This window comes from Chelmon rostratus, chromosome 17, assembly GCF_017976325.1.
Source record: "Chelmon rostratus isolate fCheRos1 chromosome 17, fCheRos1.pri, whole genome shotgun sequence".
NCBI lineage: Eukaryota > Metazoa > Chordata > Actinopteri > Chaetodontiformes > Chaetodontidae > Chelmon > Chelmon rostratus.
This window is the reverse complement of record NC_055674.1, coordinates 16,334,717-16,348,080: the sequence shown is the minus strand read 5'-3', so window position 1 is coordinate 16,348,080 and position 13,364 is coordinate 16,334,717. Positions and strand designations below refer to the sequence as shown.

At 42.5% G+C, this 13,364-nt stretch overlaps 3 protein-coding genes across 3 annotated transcripts; 2 read left to right on the top strand and 1 right to left on the bottom strand.

The window, feature by feature from the left end:
* Nucleotides 1-991: 991 nt before the first annotated feature.
* Nucleotides 992-3,401, top strand: LOC121621319 (zinc finger protein 420-like). Its single transcript, XM_041957742.1, has 2 exons — nucleotides 992-1,247; nucleotides 1,395-3,401. Exons 1-2 carry the CDS (start codon nucleotides 1,076-1,078, stop codon nucleotides 2,267-2,269), a joined length of 1,047 nt encoding a protein of 348 aa, XP_041813676.1. The 5' UTR covers nucleotides 992-1,075; the 3' UTR covers nucleotides 2,270-3,401.
* Nucleotides 3,402-4,871: 1,470 nt separating this feature from the next.
* Nucleotides 4,872-9,850, bottom strand: drg2 (developmentally regulated GTP binding protein 2). The gene is made up of 14 exons (XM_041956573.1): nucleotides 9,740-9,850; nucleotides 9,439-9,531; nucleotides 8,956-9,116; nucleotides 8,725-8,814; nucleotides 8,568-8,628; nucleotides 8,278-8,368; nucleotides 8,109-8,181; nucleotides 7,684-7,774; nucleotides 7,457-7,554; nucleotides 7,102-7,178; nucleotides 6,873-6,961; nucleotides 6,584-6,642; nucleotides 6,402-6,455; nucleotides 4,872-5,220 (listed from the first exon to the last, which is right to left on the bottom strand). The coding sequence occupies exons 2-14, from the start codon at nucleotides 9,500-9,502 to the stop codon at nucleotides 5,134-5,136; spliced, it is 1,095 nt and encodes a 364-aa protein (XP_041812507.1). The 5' UTR covers nucleotides 9,503-9,531; nucleotides 9,740-9,850; the 3' UTR covers nucleotides 4,872-5,133.
* On the top strand, nucleotides 9,844-11,671 carry gfer (growth factor, augmenter of liver regeneration (ERV1 homolog, S. cerevisiae)). Its single transcript, XM_041956574.1, has 3 exons — nucleotides 9,844-10,252; nucleotides 10,649-10,863; nucleotides 11,044-11,671. Exons 1-3 carry the CDS (start codon nucleotides 10,040-10,042, stop codon nucleotides 11,204-11,206), a joined length of 591 nt encoding a protein of 196 aa, XP_041812508.1. The 5' UTR covers nucleotides 9,844-10,039; the 3' UTR covers nucleotides 11,207-11,671.
* Nucleotides 11,672-13,364: the final 1,693 nt, after the last annotated feature.

The following is a 13,364-nucleotide window of genomic DNA, read 5'->3' as shown; positions in this document are numbered from 1 at the left end:
TTTCAAGAGGCACAGCAAGTACCTCATTGTGTAACTGTCGTCATCGCAGAGATACCCGAGAATCCACACAGGTGAGAAGCCATATTCATCCAATTCAGATGTCAAAAATTTTAAAGCCATGTGGGAGATTCTGTTACATCCCAGACAGCTGAAAAGCTGTTGACTCTGCAAAAACACAGGAGAGCTTTCTCACTTAATGTTGACTTGACAGTCCACATGAGAAGAGACCAGACTGCAAAAACACAGAGAAGCAACACCTGCAGGGAAAGATACTTTCAGACGTCTGATTTGGCAAAGCTTATAAGATCACATACAGGCCAATAGCCTGTATATGCAAAACATGTGGGACACAGTTCAGTAGCTGCATCTCCGTAAGTGAACATAAAAGAAATCCAAGAGGTGAGAAGTCACAGTTTTGCAAAATGCGGGGAAGGTTTCACATGTAGTAGTGGTGTGCTGGTCCACGTGAGAACTCACACAAGTGAAAAGCTGTATCACTGCAGCACAGAGGTGTCAGCTGCAGTTGGAAGCATACAGATCAGAGCATTTATATGGCAGCTACAGTTACAATAGCTTTGCAGGTTAAGATAGTCTAAAAGCAATGATTTTATAAAACAAAATGCTTTTTTAAACTATCCAAAGGCATATTAAGTAGGTAAAACTGACCTCCACATCGACTAGCTGATACATACAAATCTTACAAGTTATTGCATCAGGACTTAAAGTCAAATATTAATCTTATGTAACACTGATAGGAGTCATTCTGCGTGATTATTTTTTATTTAGCTGATATTCTGAATGCATCTCGTAGCAAATTTCCTTGTGAACCGAAGCGAGGTAGATTTTAATCCCTGCTACTGATTTTAAACACACAGGTTTTTAATAAAATGCCGTCACTTAAAAGCGGAACGAAAAGCTCCCGCGCTTCCACTGCCGGAACTTAACAGCGTGACGCCAAGCGGAAGTAAACAACACAAGCGCTATCGCCGGTCGCAGAGGACAGTGGATTGAGTTAGCTGGAAGACGATATTGTCTTTGAAGCGCAGCTAATAATTGAATTTGTAATTAAGCAACAATGTCCTCAGTTGAGTATTTGAGAGAGTTTGTCAGCGAGCGACTAACAGCTGCTGCTGAAGAAATATTCAGAGTTTTTAAAGAAACTATCGTTGAGTACGAGGAGGAGATCCGTCGTCAGCGCAAACTGCTGGACGTCGTGTGGAAACCCGAAATAAAGATACACAGGACAGGTGTGTAAAATAGCGTAAAACACAGGAATGTGATTTAAATATAATACCAATTGTTAAGTAGAGTAGTAGGGATGTATTTGCTCGCACGTCTGTGTTGTTTTCTCTATCATCACAGTAGTGTATTGTTCCTTCTATTTGTCCCTCCAGAGCTCCCACAGCAACGTGTCAGTGAGGAGGAGAAGGAAGAGGAGGAGGAGGAGGAGGAGAAGGAGGTTCTCCCTGAGCAGCAGCTTTGTGACCAGCAGAGGAACTCCAGTCTGGACCTAAAGCCTCCACGGATTAAAGAGGAACAGGAGGAACTCTGCACCAGCCAGGAGGGAGAGCAGCTTGTACTGAAGCAGGAGACGGACACCTTTATGTGGACTCCTACTTATGAGGAAAGCGACCACCTTGAACCAGAACCGAGAAGTGACCACCAGCTCCTCTGTAACAACGGTCATGTTGCTCAGAACCAAGATCAGAAAGGAGACGAGGATGGAGACTCACAGTCAGCTGGAGTTGCAGAGAAAAGCCAAAGTGAAAGTCACAGTGACAAAGTACACTACCCTGACATGTCACATACTGACCACAATGCTCGCACAGGTAAACGGACTTTCAGATGTGACACCTGTGGAAAAGACTTTAATCAGAAGCAGACGCTGCAGAGACACCGGAGACTCCACACAGGTGAGAAGCCATATTCGTGCAAAACATGCGGGAAAGACTTCAGACATGACAGCGTGTTGAAAGGCCACATGAGAACGCACACAGGGGAGAGGCCGTACCTGTGCAAGACCTGTGGGAGAGCTTTCAGACAAAACGGGAACTTGACAGTCCACATGAGGAGGGTGCACTCTGGCGAAAAGCCGTTCGTTTGCAAGACGTGCTGGAGAAGATACGTTGACCTGCCAGCACTGAGAACGCACATGAGAAGAGTCCACGCTGGGGAAAAGCCGCACCTGCACAAGACCTGCGAGAAGAAGTTCACTGATGTTTTGACTGTGAAATCTCATGAGACAGTCCACTGTTTCCCACAGGTCTGAAGTGGCCTGCATCACATTTGTTAGTCAGTGAATAGTTTTTGTTTTTTTCACGTATTATATTTTATAGATCCAACCCTCATCTCCATGTACCCACATGTGAAGAGAATAAAGCACTACAAAGATGGCACCTCTAGATTCTTTTAAGACTTGATCGCCTGTGCATATGGGAACACCTCTGGTGCTGGTTCATCTATCGATATTCAGACGTGCAGCCAGCTGCTCCCCCTTTTTTGATGAAGTGCTTGGTGCATGTGATTCTTTGTTGTGTGTTCAGTTCATATTAATTCAGGTAGCATGCCAACCTTAAATGATGCAGGGCTTTCGGCCCACCCTCTAGGGTCTCTTCATCTCTGTTTGCAGTTCAGCACCGGACAGCGCCGAGTCAGTGACTCTCCGCCTCCCTTAGGCACCAATAGCTCGAAAAAATATGGTTTCAGTGTACTGATTAATCCAATTAGCCCGTATCAACATACACATGATAAAGCTGTGCTAAATCTGTGCCTAAAACTGCCACTGGTTAAAATGAGGCTACGTGACAGAGTCGAGACACATCTCCGCCATCTATTCCTTCACCGTTTTGAGGGTGGACCGACAGCCCTGCACAACTTAGCCACACAGTTCGTCTGCACGTACCAAAAAGCACCAGAGCAACAGTATAATAATCTAGTTATGATTACTGATGAATTTTGGGTGATGTGTTCGTGTAATAATCATCTTACCTTGTGAGGTATATGATCAGATGAACCAAATATCACACATATGTTAGATTAAGCATGATAAGAGGTAAACTGATGTTTAAACTGCAAGCCACTCTCAGTCGTGGTATATGAGATGACACAGGACAGGCCAGCAAGAGGGAGTCCTAGTGTGGAAATGTAATCTTAGGGGACTGTTCAGATGTGAATCCCCAACAGAGGTGGACATATATGGGTGAGAGTGGAGGAATACATTCCTCAGTAAGACAATGTACAGAACATGGCCTTACTTGTGAGTTAGGTAATGGGTGGAGTAGGACAAACCATTATGCTATATATTGTATTGTCTTTATGATAACGGCAGAGTTTTTCTGATCTGACCCTGAAGCTCTCTCAGATGGCCGGCATCTGATCTGATACTGCTTGTTATTAAAGTTCTCTTCAACTCAAGCTTGTATCAGCGGAGTCCTTTCTACATCATCATCACACCACCGCTCAGCAGGACCTGGCCTAGCCCACCTGATAAACATCACTTGCGCATTTGTCCGCGCTGAACACCACACGGCACCTGCTGTCACATCATCCACCCGCCACTTCTTCTTCTGACGTTCATTCAACAAAGTTTAAAACAACAAAACAAAAAACAAAGTTCGTTTTCTCGAGATAATATCTCAGGAAAACAAACTGTTTTCCGAAATAACAAGAAAATATCTTATTATAACGAGACAACATCTCGTTATATCGAGAAAGTGGCTTGTAAAAAAAAAACAAAAAACATGTCCCTTCAGGGCTTCTGTACAAAGTCATTCATACTGTTAAAACTTACAAAACTGTAAAGGCACACTGCTCAGAGCACAAACATCTTTGGGTATAAAACAGCAGCAACAACACATCTCACTTCACATGCTCTCAAGCAAACAAGTGATGGGAGCTGCCCATTAATACATTTAACCTACAGAGGGACAGATCAATGTTTATGACCATTCAACTAACATAAAGGGAACCTGGACTTCACTCTCAAACTGAAACTCAGCATTTCTTTGTATCAGATTGAAACAAATCTTGTTCTGCTCGTTCTCTCTGCTGATCAGCCTTTAGTTCTGCAGTGTCTCCTGATCTGGAGGCCATTTCTTACTATGAATACATTCCTTAAGTCCTTTTGTGATAAAGTGTTTATTATTTGGGTTTGGTTTTTCAACAGTAAGGTATCTAAGGTATGATTAGATCCACACAGAAAACCTCTCTCTTATCTCTTCTGTACTGTCACTAGACCACACATTTACAGTCTTAATGACTAGTTTAGTGGACCAACAAAGAACTCTTCAAGCACCAGTGGAAGAGAGTGCAGTTCCTGGCAGAGACATTCTGGGCAAGATGGCGTAAGGAAATCCTGAGTGCACTCCAGATGCAGCAGAAATGGTGACATAAGAGAGCAAACCTTAAGGAAGGTGATGTTATACTAATGAAGGACATCCAGACAAGAAGGAATAAATGGCTGGGCCCTATTACAAACTTAGGCGGTGTAAATGGTGATTGCTTCCCTGTCGCCCTGTAGCACCCGAGTACGTAATTCTTTATGAAAATAAGAGTTTAAGTATTTAATATTTTACAATAAATCTGTGAACATAATGGACTGTATAAACACTGAGGTCATGCCCGCAGATGAAGTGAATTCCAACTCTTGAGTTGCATCGTTATTCTGCAGCAGCAGCAATATGCTTCATGTGAAAAACGTATTATCTGCAATCCACAGCATGATGTGTATGTGTGTGTGTCTGCGTGTTTCTCTCAGCTGCATCAATAGGAACTTCCCGAGGTGAGGTGCTGTTACAAATACCAATAATACATAAAGGTGAAACTGATTGTGCAATAAAAGAAACACAATTATTCATTGAACTTTTCATGGACTTTATTCTTTTTACCCCATTTTCTCCCTCAATCAATGTAGCTTCTGTATCTTAATCAAAAGGTAAAATCACCACCTCCTGTCCACAAACTCAAATCTGGCCTGTCTCTCTCACTGTGTTTTGTTGATTTTCATATACAAAATAAGAATGGCGGCTATTTTTCATTTCTGTATATCTACTGTACAGGAAATTTCCTTTCGCTATAACTCCTCTGACAAAGGCGTGCCTCCTCCCGCTCAGTCTCTCCGTCCAATCGGAAGTTTTACTTCTTAACTATCTGGATGACGTCCTCGTGCTCCATGATGTGTGTCAGGCCGACCCTCTGAGGGCTGTACTTGGTACTGGTTCCCTGGAGGATCAACAGACAATACACTTCAGACCCTTCATCGTTGTTTGTGTTTTTTTTTTTTAGAAGTAGGGACACAGTGAACTAGATTTCAGAGTAAGATACTGATCAGTGACCAGCGATGAGATTTCAAAGCAGTGAGCAGCCATGGCACAGTAAACACAGCTGGAGCTCAAACAGTAATTTTAATGTAGGAAGTCAATTGAGCACAGTGAGCACGACTGTCAGCACCTCGTATGTCAAACATCTAATCCAAAGTTTGAGAGCTGCAGCTGTGTTTACTGTAGTAATGATTCCAAACGTTCTGTGATATCAAGCATAGATTTTGTAATTATGTTCAGATTTGCTCCTTTTCTGTTGCTGGAGCCTTCACGCCACCATCAACCTGTCTGTCACGTTCTCCCAGCTGTGAGTGTGTACAGCACATTCCTGTTGAACTATCTGCCGTAGGATTAAAACAACCATACTCAAGCATCTTTTGATGTTAATACACATGTTACCACATAAGTATAGCTCATTGTTTAACTTGTCCAGTGCGCAACACGTCAAAGATTTTGTCTCATGCACCCCCACCTGATAGGAAGTTTGACTTGAGGTGTTGTTTTACAGAAAGTGTATGAAACCAATGACAATAATAATCAGATTTTGTTATTGTGTTACTTAGTGAAAATGAATTATTCCCCTTTATTCCCCTCTGGAACCACATACTCAAAGCACGGCTCGACTTATCATCTACTATAACTGGCACACACACACAAAACTGAGCAGAGAATTCTGGCAATGTCCTAATTAGCTGAACTTTCAACATACTTGTGCGGATGTTGTATTGGGACACCTTTGAAACCTCTTTCTGACATCCTCACCACACACTAAAGAGGAACTGCTCTCAGACTGGAGGCGCAGCTGGTCATTTTGTGAGAAATATGACCATAATACCTCTAGTGTATCATTGTGGATGCAACGAACCGGAGGCCTGTTATAATGTTCCTTCATACATGAACAGCCTTGCATTCCAGTTCTGTCCACCTGCTGTTAGATTTCGTAGCAATGACTGTATGCCTACATGACATCCACAAACTGTCATTGTTTATTCTACTCAGTTCAACTTGAGAGATTTAAACATTTTATGGCACAAGAGCACAATAAGTTTCTGAGGGTCACTGCCTCTGAAAACTTGAACTTACCCACACCAGGGCGTATTTGAACTGGCTGGCTAAGGTTCTGTGGATTCGATGGCACTGCAGGCAGAAAACAAAATGAGCATAGTTGCACGCATGTCAGCCACAGTGAGGATACAGCAGGTCTGCTTATTGTAGTGTTACAAATTATGTACAAGTGAACCTTGACCTTGGTGTGTTTTACTCACCACATGTTCTACACTTGCTCCTCTTCTCATGATGATGGCATCATTAAAGTCTGGGCGCTCTGATAGAAAAGGAGGAAATTAATGAAAAAACATCAGTAGATAGAGTAGCAGGCAGATGTTTGGGCACCCTTGGTCAAAATTTCCGGTACTGTAAGTAGCTAAGCGAGTAAAAGATGACTCGATTTCCAAACAGCATAAAGTTAAAGCTCTCCAATCCTTCATGTCACTGTACGAATTCATGTGCATGTGAGAGTCACAATGAGTGAATGAGGGGGAAATGTATACGTACCTCCTCTTTTCTTAGTGTAAATGCAAATCAGAGCCAGGTACTCCCACAACGTCTCTAGAAGGTAATCCAGATTCAGCTTCATGCCACAACTGAAATATACATATGGGCAGAAAAAGCAGGAAGATGTTAATCTACCTCCCACATACAAATGAAAAGAGTAAAAGGCTTCCAACCAGGACTGCTGTAATTCACTCACAGACAGACACGCACACAAAGACACACATCTGACCTGATGACAACACTGTTAGGTCTGCGAGCCAGGCGGTCCACCTCCTCGATGGAGATTTGATCCACCTTATTGTACACCTGAAAATACCACAAAGAATATGAGGGAAACAAAGAGACTCCACAAAAATGTACACAAGCTAAAAAAAAAAGAAAAACAGGCAAAGTTGAACAGATTTGCCAAAAACTTGTAGCACCAAATATAGTAATTTTTCTGTTTTCCCTTCACAAATTAGTATTTTTCTATGGGTTGAAAATATTCAGAAAAACATCATTGGACTTGGACTGAAGCTTCCAAACAGTTAAGATTTTAGAGGTACGAAGCTTTGAGACAACCCACATAATGAGTACTGACATACATATAGGCAAGGCATGTAAACTCTGTTCCCAACGATGACATCGATGAACTCGTCTGGTGTGCTGTCCTCCCTGAAGAGGACTTCTGCGTTAAAGATTTCTGAGGAGAGGGAGTTAAAGAAACCAATCAAATACTACTGTGACTTCTTAAGAAGTCCATAAAAATGAAAAGGGGACCGAAAAGTCGGAAATATGCTGTGTCTTCTGATGCCAGCAGGGTGAAGGATACTGTATTCGTGAAGGATGAGCTGAACGAGCTTCTCTGAGCAGTGAGTGAGAGGGACTGTGGAGTTGTAGGAGAGGCCGCCACCTTTCTTGGGCTGCAAAGAGAGACAAGTCACAAGTTTTAACCAAGGTCAGAACAACAATTCAAGTATTCCTTTGTGGAGATGACAAGCTGGAATGGACGTTTGCAAGTCACACTAAGGATTTTCCCCTGCTAGCTGTAAGGCCCGTTAATGCCAGTGTTGCTACATCAGAAGGTCTGCCCATCCAACACAACCAGAGCGGGGTACCTTCACAGCTCCTGGCCAGATTACCATGTAATTCATATGTAATGTCCTTGTGGTATTTAACAGACAAATCTCTTTGAAACTGGCAGTTGATATTTACGGTCTGTTCTAAACAACTACAACAACTAACAGGAAAATGTACCTTGAAATAAATATTTGGTTTTGTCCTGTTGAGTCTGATGCCCACTGACTCCAACTCTTTTTCTAGAAGTTCTCTAGAAACATAAAAAAGAAGTTAAAGGCAAGAATTTGTTGATGAAAATACTCCTATGCCCTTCAAAGCCCCTCTACACAAACAGTGCATCACACACCTCTGAACATCTCCTTTGGTGGCATCCAACATCATGATGACGACGTCCGCTGTCCTGGCAACAGCAATGACCTGCCGACCTCTACCCTTACCTATAAAACATCAACAATTGTACATGTATACATAACCACAGCCACTGAGGTGTATTGCAATTTGTATTTAAAAGTTACTTAGCAGTGTGTCATTGATCATTTATGACTCTGGCATAACATCACAATAATAAAATATTACAGATCTCCAATGTCTGTTTAGTTTAAGCAAACAAAACAGAAACATGTGGTCGAAGCTTACCTTGAGCAGCACCCTCAATGATTCCTGGCAGATCTAGCAACTGGATGTTGGCCCCTTTGTACTGAAGAGCAACAAATAATAACGTAAATAGCACACTGTTACACAATGTTTAAAACTGCAAGTGTCCAGACATGCAATGGTGTGAATGTGTGTGTACCTCTATGACGCCAGGTATGCAGGTGAGGGTAGTGAACTCATAGGAAGCAGCTTCACTGGCGGTTGATGTCATCAAACTAAGGAAGGTGGACTGCAGGACACAACAGATGATTAAATTAGAGCAGCACATGTTGAATAGTTCAGTTCAGTCATTTCTTTGCATGTGAGATACCTGACATCTCAGGTCCATACCAAAAAAACACAGCCCATTGCACGTGTCATGGTGACGTACCTTACCCACAGACGGGAAACCAATAAGAGCAACACGAGCATCTCCTGATTTCATGACATCGAAGCCCTCGCCTTTGGCCCCCGCTGACTTGGAGGGCTCCAGGAGCTGAGCTCTGTACTTGGCTAGCTTGGCTTTGAGCAAACCCAGATGATACTCAGTGGCTGGAGGAATTATAGAAAAACAAACAAACAATAAATATAATAATAAAAACTCTTACTCTGCTATTAAACAGTAACACTGGAGTTTGGTTTAATTCAATGTAACATATATGATATTACTACCGGATTTAAAATGCATGCGGATTGTTCCTGTAACTGTAGTTGCAACTGTAATCGAGCATACGGTGTCAATTATAGCGCTTGAATTACTGGAAGATTAATGAGTAACACAACACTGACAGACACACTGACACACACATACAGCTGGCTACAAGTTCGTTCATGGTGTTGCTAACAGTTAGCCCCGAGACAGCCCATCTCCTACCTTTGTTTTTCTGTGTCCGAGAGATTTCTCTCTCTATTTCCGCGATTTTCTCCAAGATCCCCATTGTGGCAGTTCAGCTGAGCTACAGCTACACTGTCAGTGAGAGAAAATAAGAACAGAAACGTGTCACTCCATAGTTAGCTTTGTTAGCCACCCGGCTAACCAGCTAACCAGTGTCACTTAAGAGTTGATAAACCGCATGAAAAACAATGGCTTTTCAACACACATGTTTAAATTAGTATCCGCATAAAACACATATAATGATAACAGTTTAAAATGTTGTAAAATTATAGAAATTTACACTTTGACAGATGCTACACTCCGAGGCATGCACACTTCACTGACATCACAAACCGGAACAGGGTCCGTGCCCATTAAAGGTCCGGGTGAAACAAGACACTGTAAGGCAAATTGTGTCGCAGGTATCCTTATCGCTCAAATCGACCGGGAAATGTGCGGCGTAACCATGACATTGTCCGCGCGGTAGAGTTTTTTTTTTTAATCGATAATGTGTCCAGCCAGAGGTGGCTGCGTTTCAACAGCCGGGCTTTCCTGAAGTGTATCGATAGAGCTCAGTCACAGTTATTAGATAATAGTGAACATGGCTGCGCCCACAGCACCGGGAGGATCACACGCCTCCAACCCGTCCGGCTTCGAAGGTTTTCCGTTTGCAGTGGCCGGCCGACCAGCGGAGGACAGCCACGGTAAAGAGAAGGAGCAGACCGGGGATGTTAAAAAGAAGCCCTGCAGGGCTTGTACGGACTTTAAATCATGGATGAAGGTCCAGAAGAAGCAGGCGACAGCTGCTGCACAGGTAACACGAGATCAAGGCGGGTCGGAAGGTTTTTATGGAGGATCTGTGGGGTCATGACTTTTAGAGTCGTAAAGTTTGATTTGACTAGAAGATGGTTTATGAACTGATATGCTTTGTGTTTGAGTTTTATTCTCCCAAGAGCTTAACCAGAGCGTACTGTCCCAGGGTTGTTAAATTAGGTTTCATCCTGTGTTGCCAGAGAGTCTTAGGAGCCACTACAGAAAAAAAACCTTTCATAAGATCTTCATAATTATTTGATACAAGTCTTGTCTGGCTGTGGTGAAGAACCTGCCTGGATATGTATCCACCGAACAACCACTAATCAAAAATAAGCTGATTGACTCTGCTGTGCGTGGCTCTACATATGTATGAATACGCCTCTGTATGATTCTCCAGGAGACTCAGGCTGCAGATACAGAACTGCAACAAGACCCACAGTGTCCACTGGACAGGGGAGAGTTGGGGCGCAACACCTGGTCCTTCCTGCACACTATGGCAGCGTATTACCCCGATCAGCCATCTTCTACCCAGCAGCAGGAGATGGGGCAGTTCATCAACCTTTTCTCCAAGTTCTTCCCCTGTGATGAGTGTGCAGAAGACCTCCGGGGCAGGTCAGACCACAGTGCTGCTTTACATTTGATATGTAGGCACATATCAGCGCTTGGAGCAGCTTTGTGTAAAAAGGATCTTAGCAGGGACTTTGCATACCTTACTCCTGTCATTTCATCTTTGGCTTTAGCGCAAGAAAGCAAAGAGCTGTCACGTTTCCACATTTTCATTCCTCCCCACAGATTGAAAACCAATCAGCCGGACACAAGTAGCCGCCATGCTCTCTCTCAGTGGTTCTGTCACATCCATAATGACATCAACGTCCGGCTGGGAAAGCCTGAGTTCGACTGCTCCCGTGTGGACGAGAGGTGGAAAGATGGATGGAAGGATGGTTCCTGTGACTGAGTCTGCAAAACTGCCTTTGAGTGGAAACGCCACCAAGTGGAGCTCACGTCTCCGCTGTGGAGAAACGTTATGTGAGAAATTGAAGATATGGGTCGTCTTTTCAGGTGTGACTCTGATTTCTCTGTCAAAGCAGTAAATTTAGCCGTTAAAATGTTTCCTGACTTGTAATAAGTTGTTTTTTTCTAGACCGGTCCTAAATATCACATTCTTCAAAAATACTCATTCTGTCAGCTGTCGCTTAGAATATATTTTTGAAATTGTCAGACAAATATATATATTTTACACAGTGATGATTACAAAATGCTTTTTCATTGTAATACCACATGCAGTTTGTTTGTTTGCGTGTGTTGGTAAAACTGCTGTGTTAATTTATTTGCATAATTTAATGCTGAAACTGGAAATTCTGTCATTCTAAAGAGATCATTTAAGTCATTAAATGAAGTAAAAATCCCTTTATTTTGTTGATTACAGCTTCTCAGAGTGATCATTTCGGTGTGTTGATCTCTTTTGGGTAATTCTCAGACAAAAATAAGCAATTTTGAACAACTTTTGGTTCCGGTAACATGTAATGGGCATTTGTCACTATTTTAGACATTAAGCAATAAATAGATATTAGATTAGTGGATTAGCAGGTAATTGCACCTGTTAGTTTAAGCACCATGTGAAGTCTTTTCTCCTCTAGTCAAGGTCCTTTAAGGCCAGAACCTGGCATGTGACCTGATCTGTCGATGCGTTATTAATAATCACTCTGATGATTGATTTTTTTTATCCAAGGAACCAGTAGAGTACACACACACACACACACACACACACACTAAAACAAGTCAAGTGCTTCACTCCCACTATATGTTTTACTACGATCATGATCCTATAAAAGCTTTTTTGTGTTTATTCCACATTCATCCTCTGTTTATTTACATCCACAGGCAGTTTTCATCCTCAAAAGTGGATTGAATTACCCCCTTCCCACTGCTGGTATGTTTATGTGTATCTCCTCTAATTAACATTCCTATTAAAAGATTGATTTTTTTTAAAAAGATGTGACTGACCTCTAGTGGTGGGAGCTATGTGTGCATGGTATGGCACAACAGCAGCTTCAGTTTGCCATTTTCATGACACATGTTTTTACAGTGCCAGGAGATACTGCTTCATTACTGAAATATTACAGACTGAGAAGCAGAGTAATCAGTGTACGTGTGGACTTGTGCACTATTATTAGCAGAACTGTATTTATTATACAATCATAAGATTGTTCAGAGTGTGTATCGGACAATTGATAAACGACTTCTGATACTGTGCTTTGTGAGCATCGTCACGAGACTTTTCTCCATGTCGTATTTCATTTCTTCGCAATGCTTGTGACTGATGAACGAATGAGGCGGGATTTTACGCTCAGCTGACAGTCCTGCAGGCCCGTGTTCAGATGGAGTCCAACTTTTACTGAACTTCTATAGCAGCTGCAGGTCTGTGTCTGCCTTTAAGGACAATGAAGTCGCTGCTTTTTCTGTAAAATCTGAGGGGCGTTCACATTCTACAATTTAGACACACACACACAGTGTTTTTACTCTTTTTATTAGACCTTGACCCAGGGCACAGACAACCCTTGACTGACGTCCCCCCATTATCCCTCATCGCCGTCCCTTTATAATTGTTATTGGTACATTGAGTTTGGTGACCTCACATATACCCATAATGCCTCTGCCCAACTTCAACCTGAGTGTAGGTCTAATCAGGAAGAACAAATGGAAGCACCTGTGTGAGTGTGCAGGTCCTTTAAAACAGACTCTTTTTTGTGTGTGGGGAGCGACTGATGATCTCATCATTTCTAAAATCCCTGCCCTGAGCTGTGAGCCCCTGTTGATTTTTGGTTCGTGGTGGTTTGGTTTAACACACTTCTGTTGAAATGTATGCACCATGTATATTTTCCACACAAGGCCTCTGTACACGATGGGTGTCTGTAAACTCTCTACAACACACAACCCCCTCTATTCTTAGACCCTGGATTCAGATAAGGAAAAGCAATAATGCAGGTATTGATGCAGAGCCTGCCTTAAAGGGACACTCCACTAATTTCACACCTGAAGAAATTTAGAGGTTTGCTTTCTAAAGTCTGAGAAAACAACTGTAAAGATGCCATAGCGACACCGGGGTCATTTCA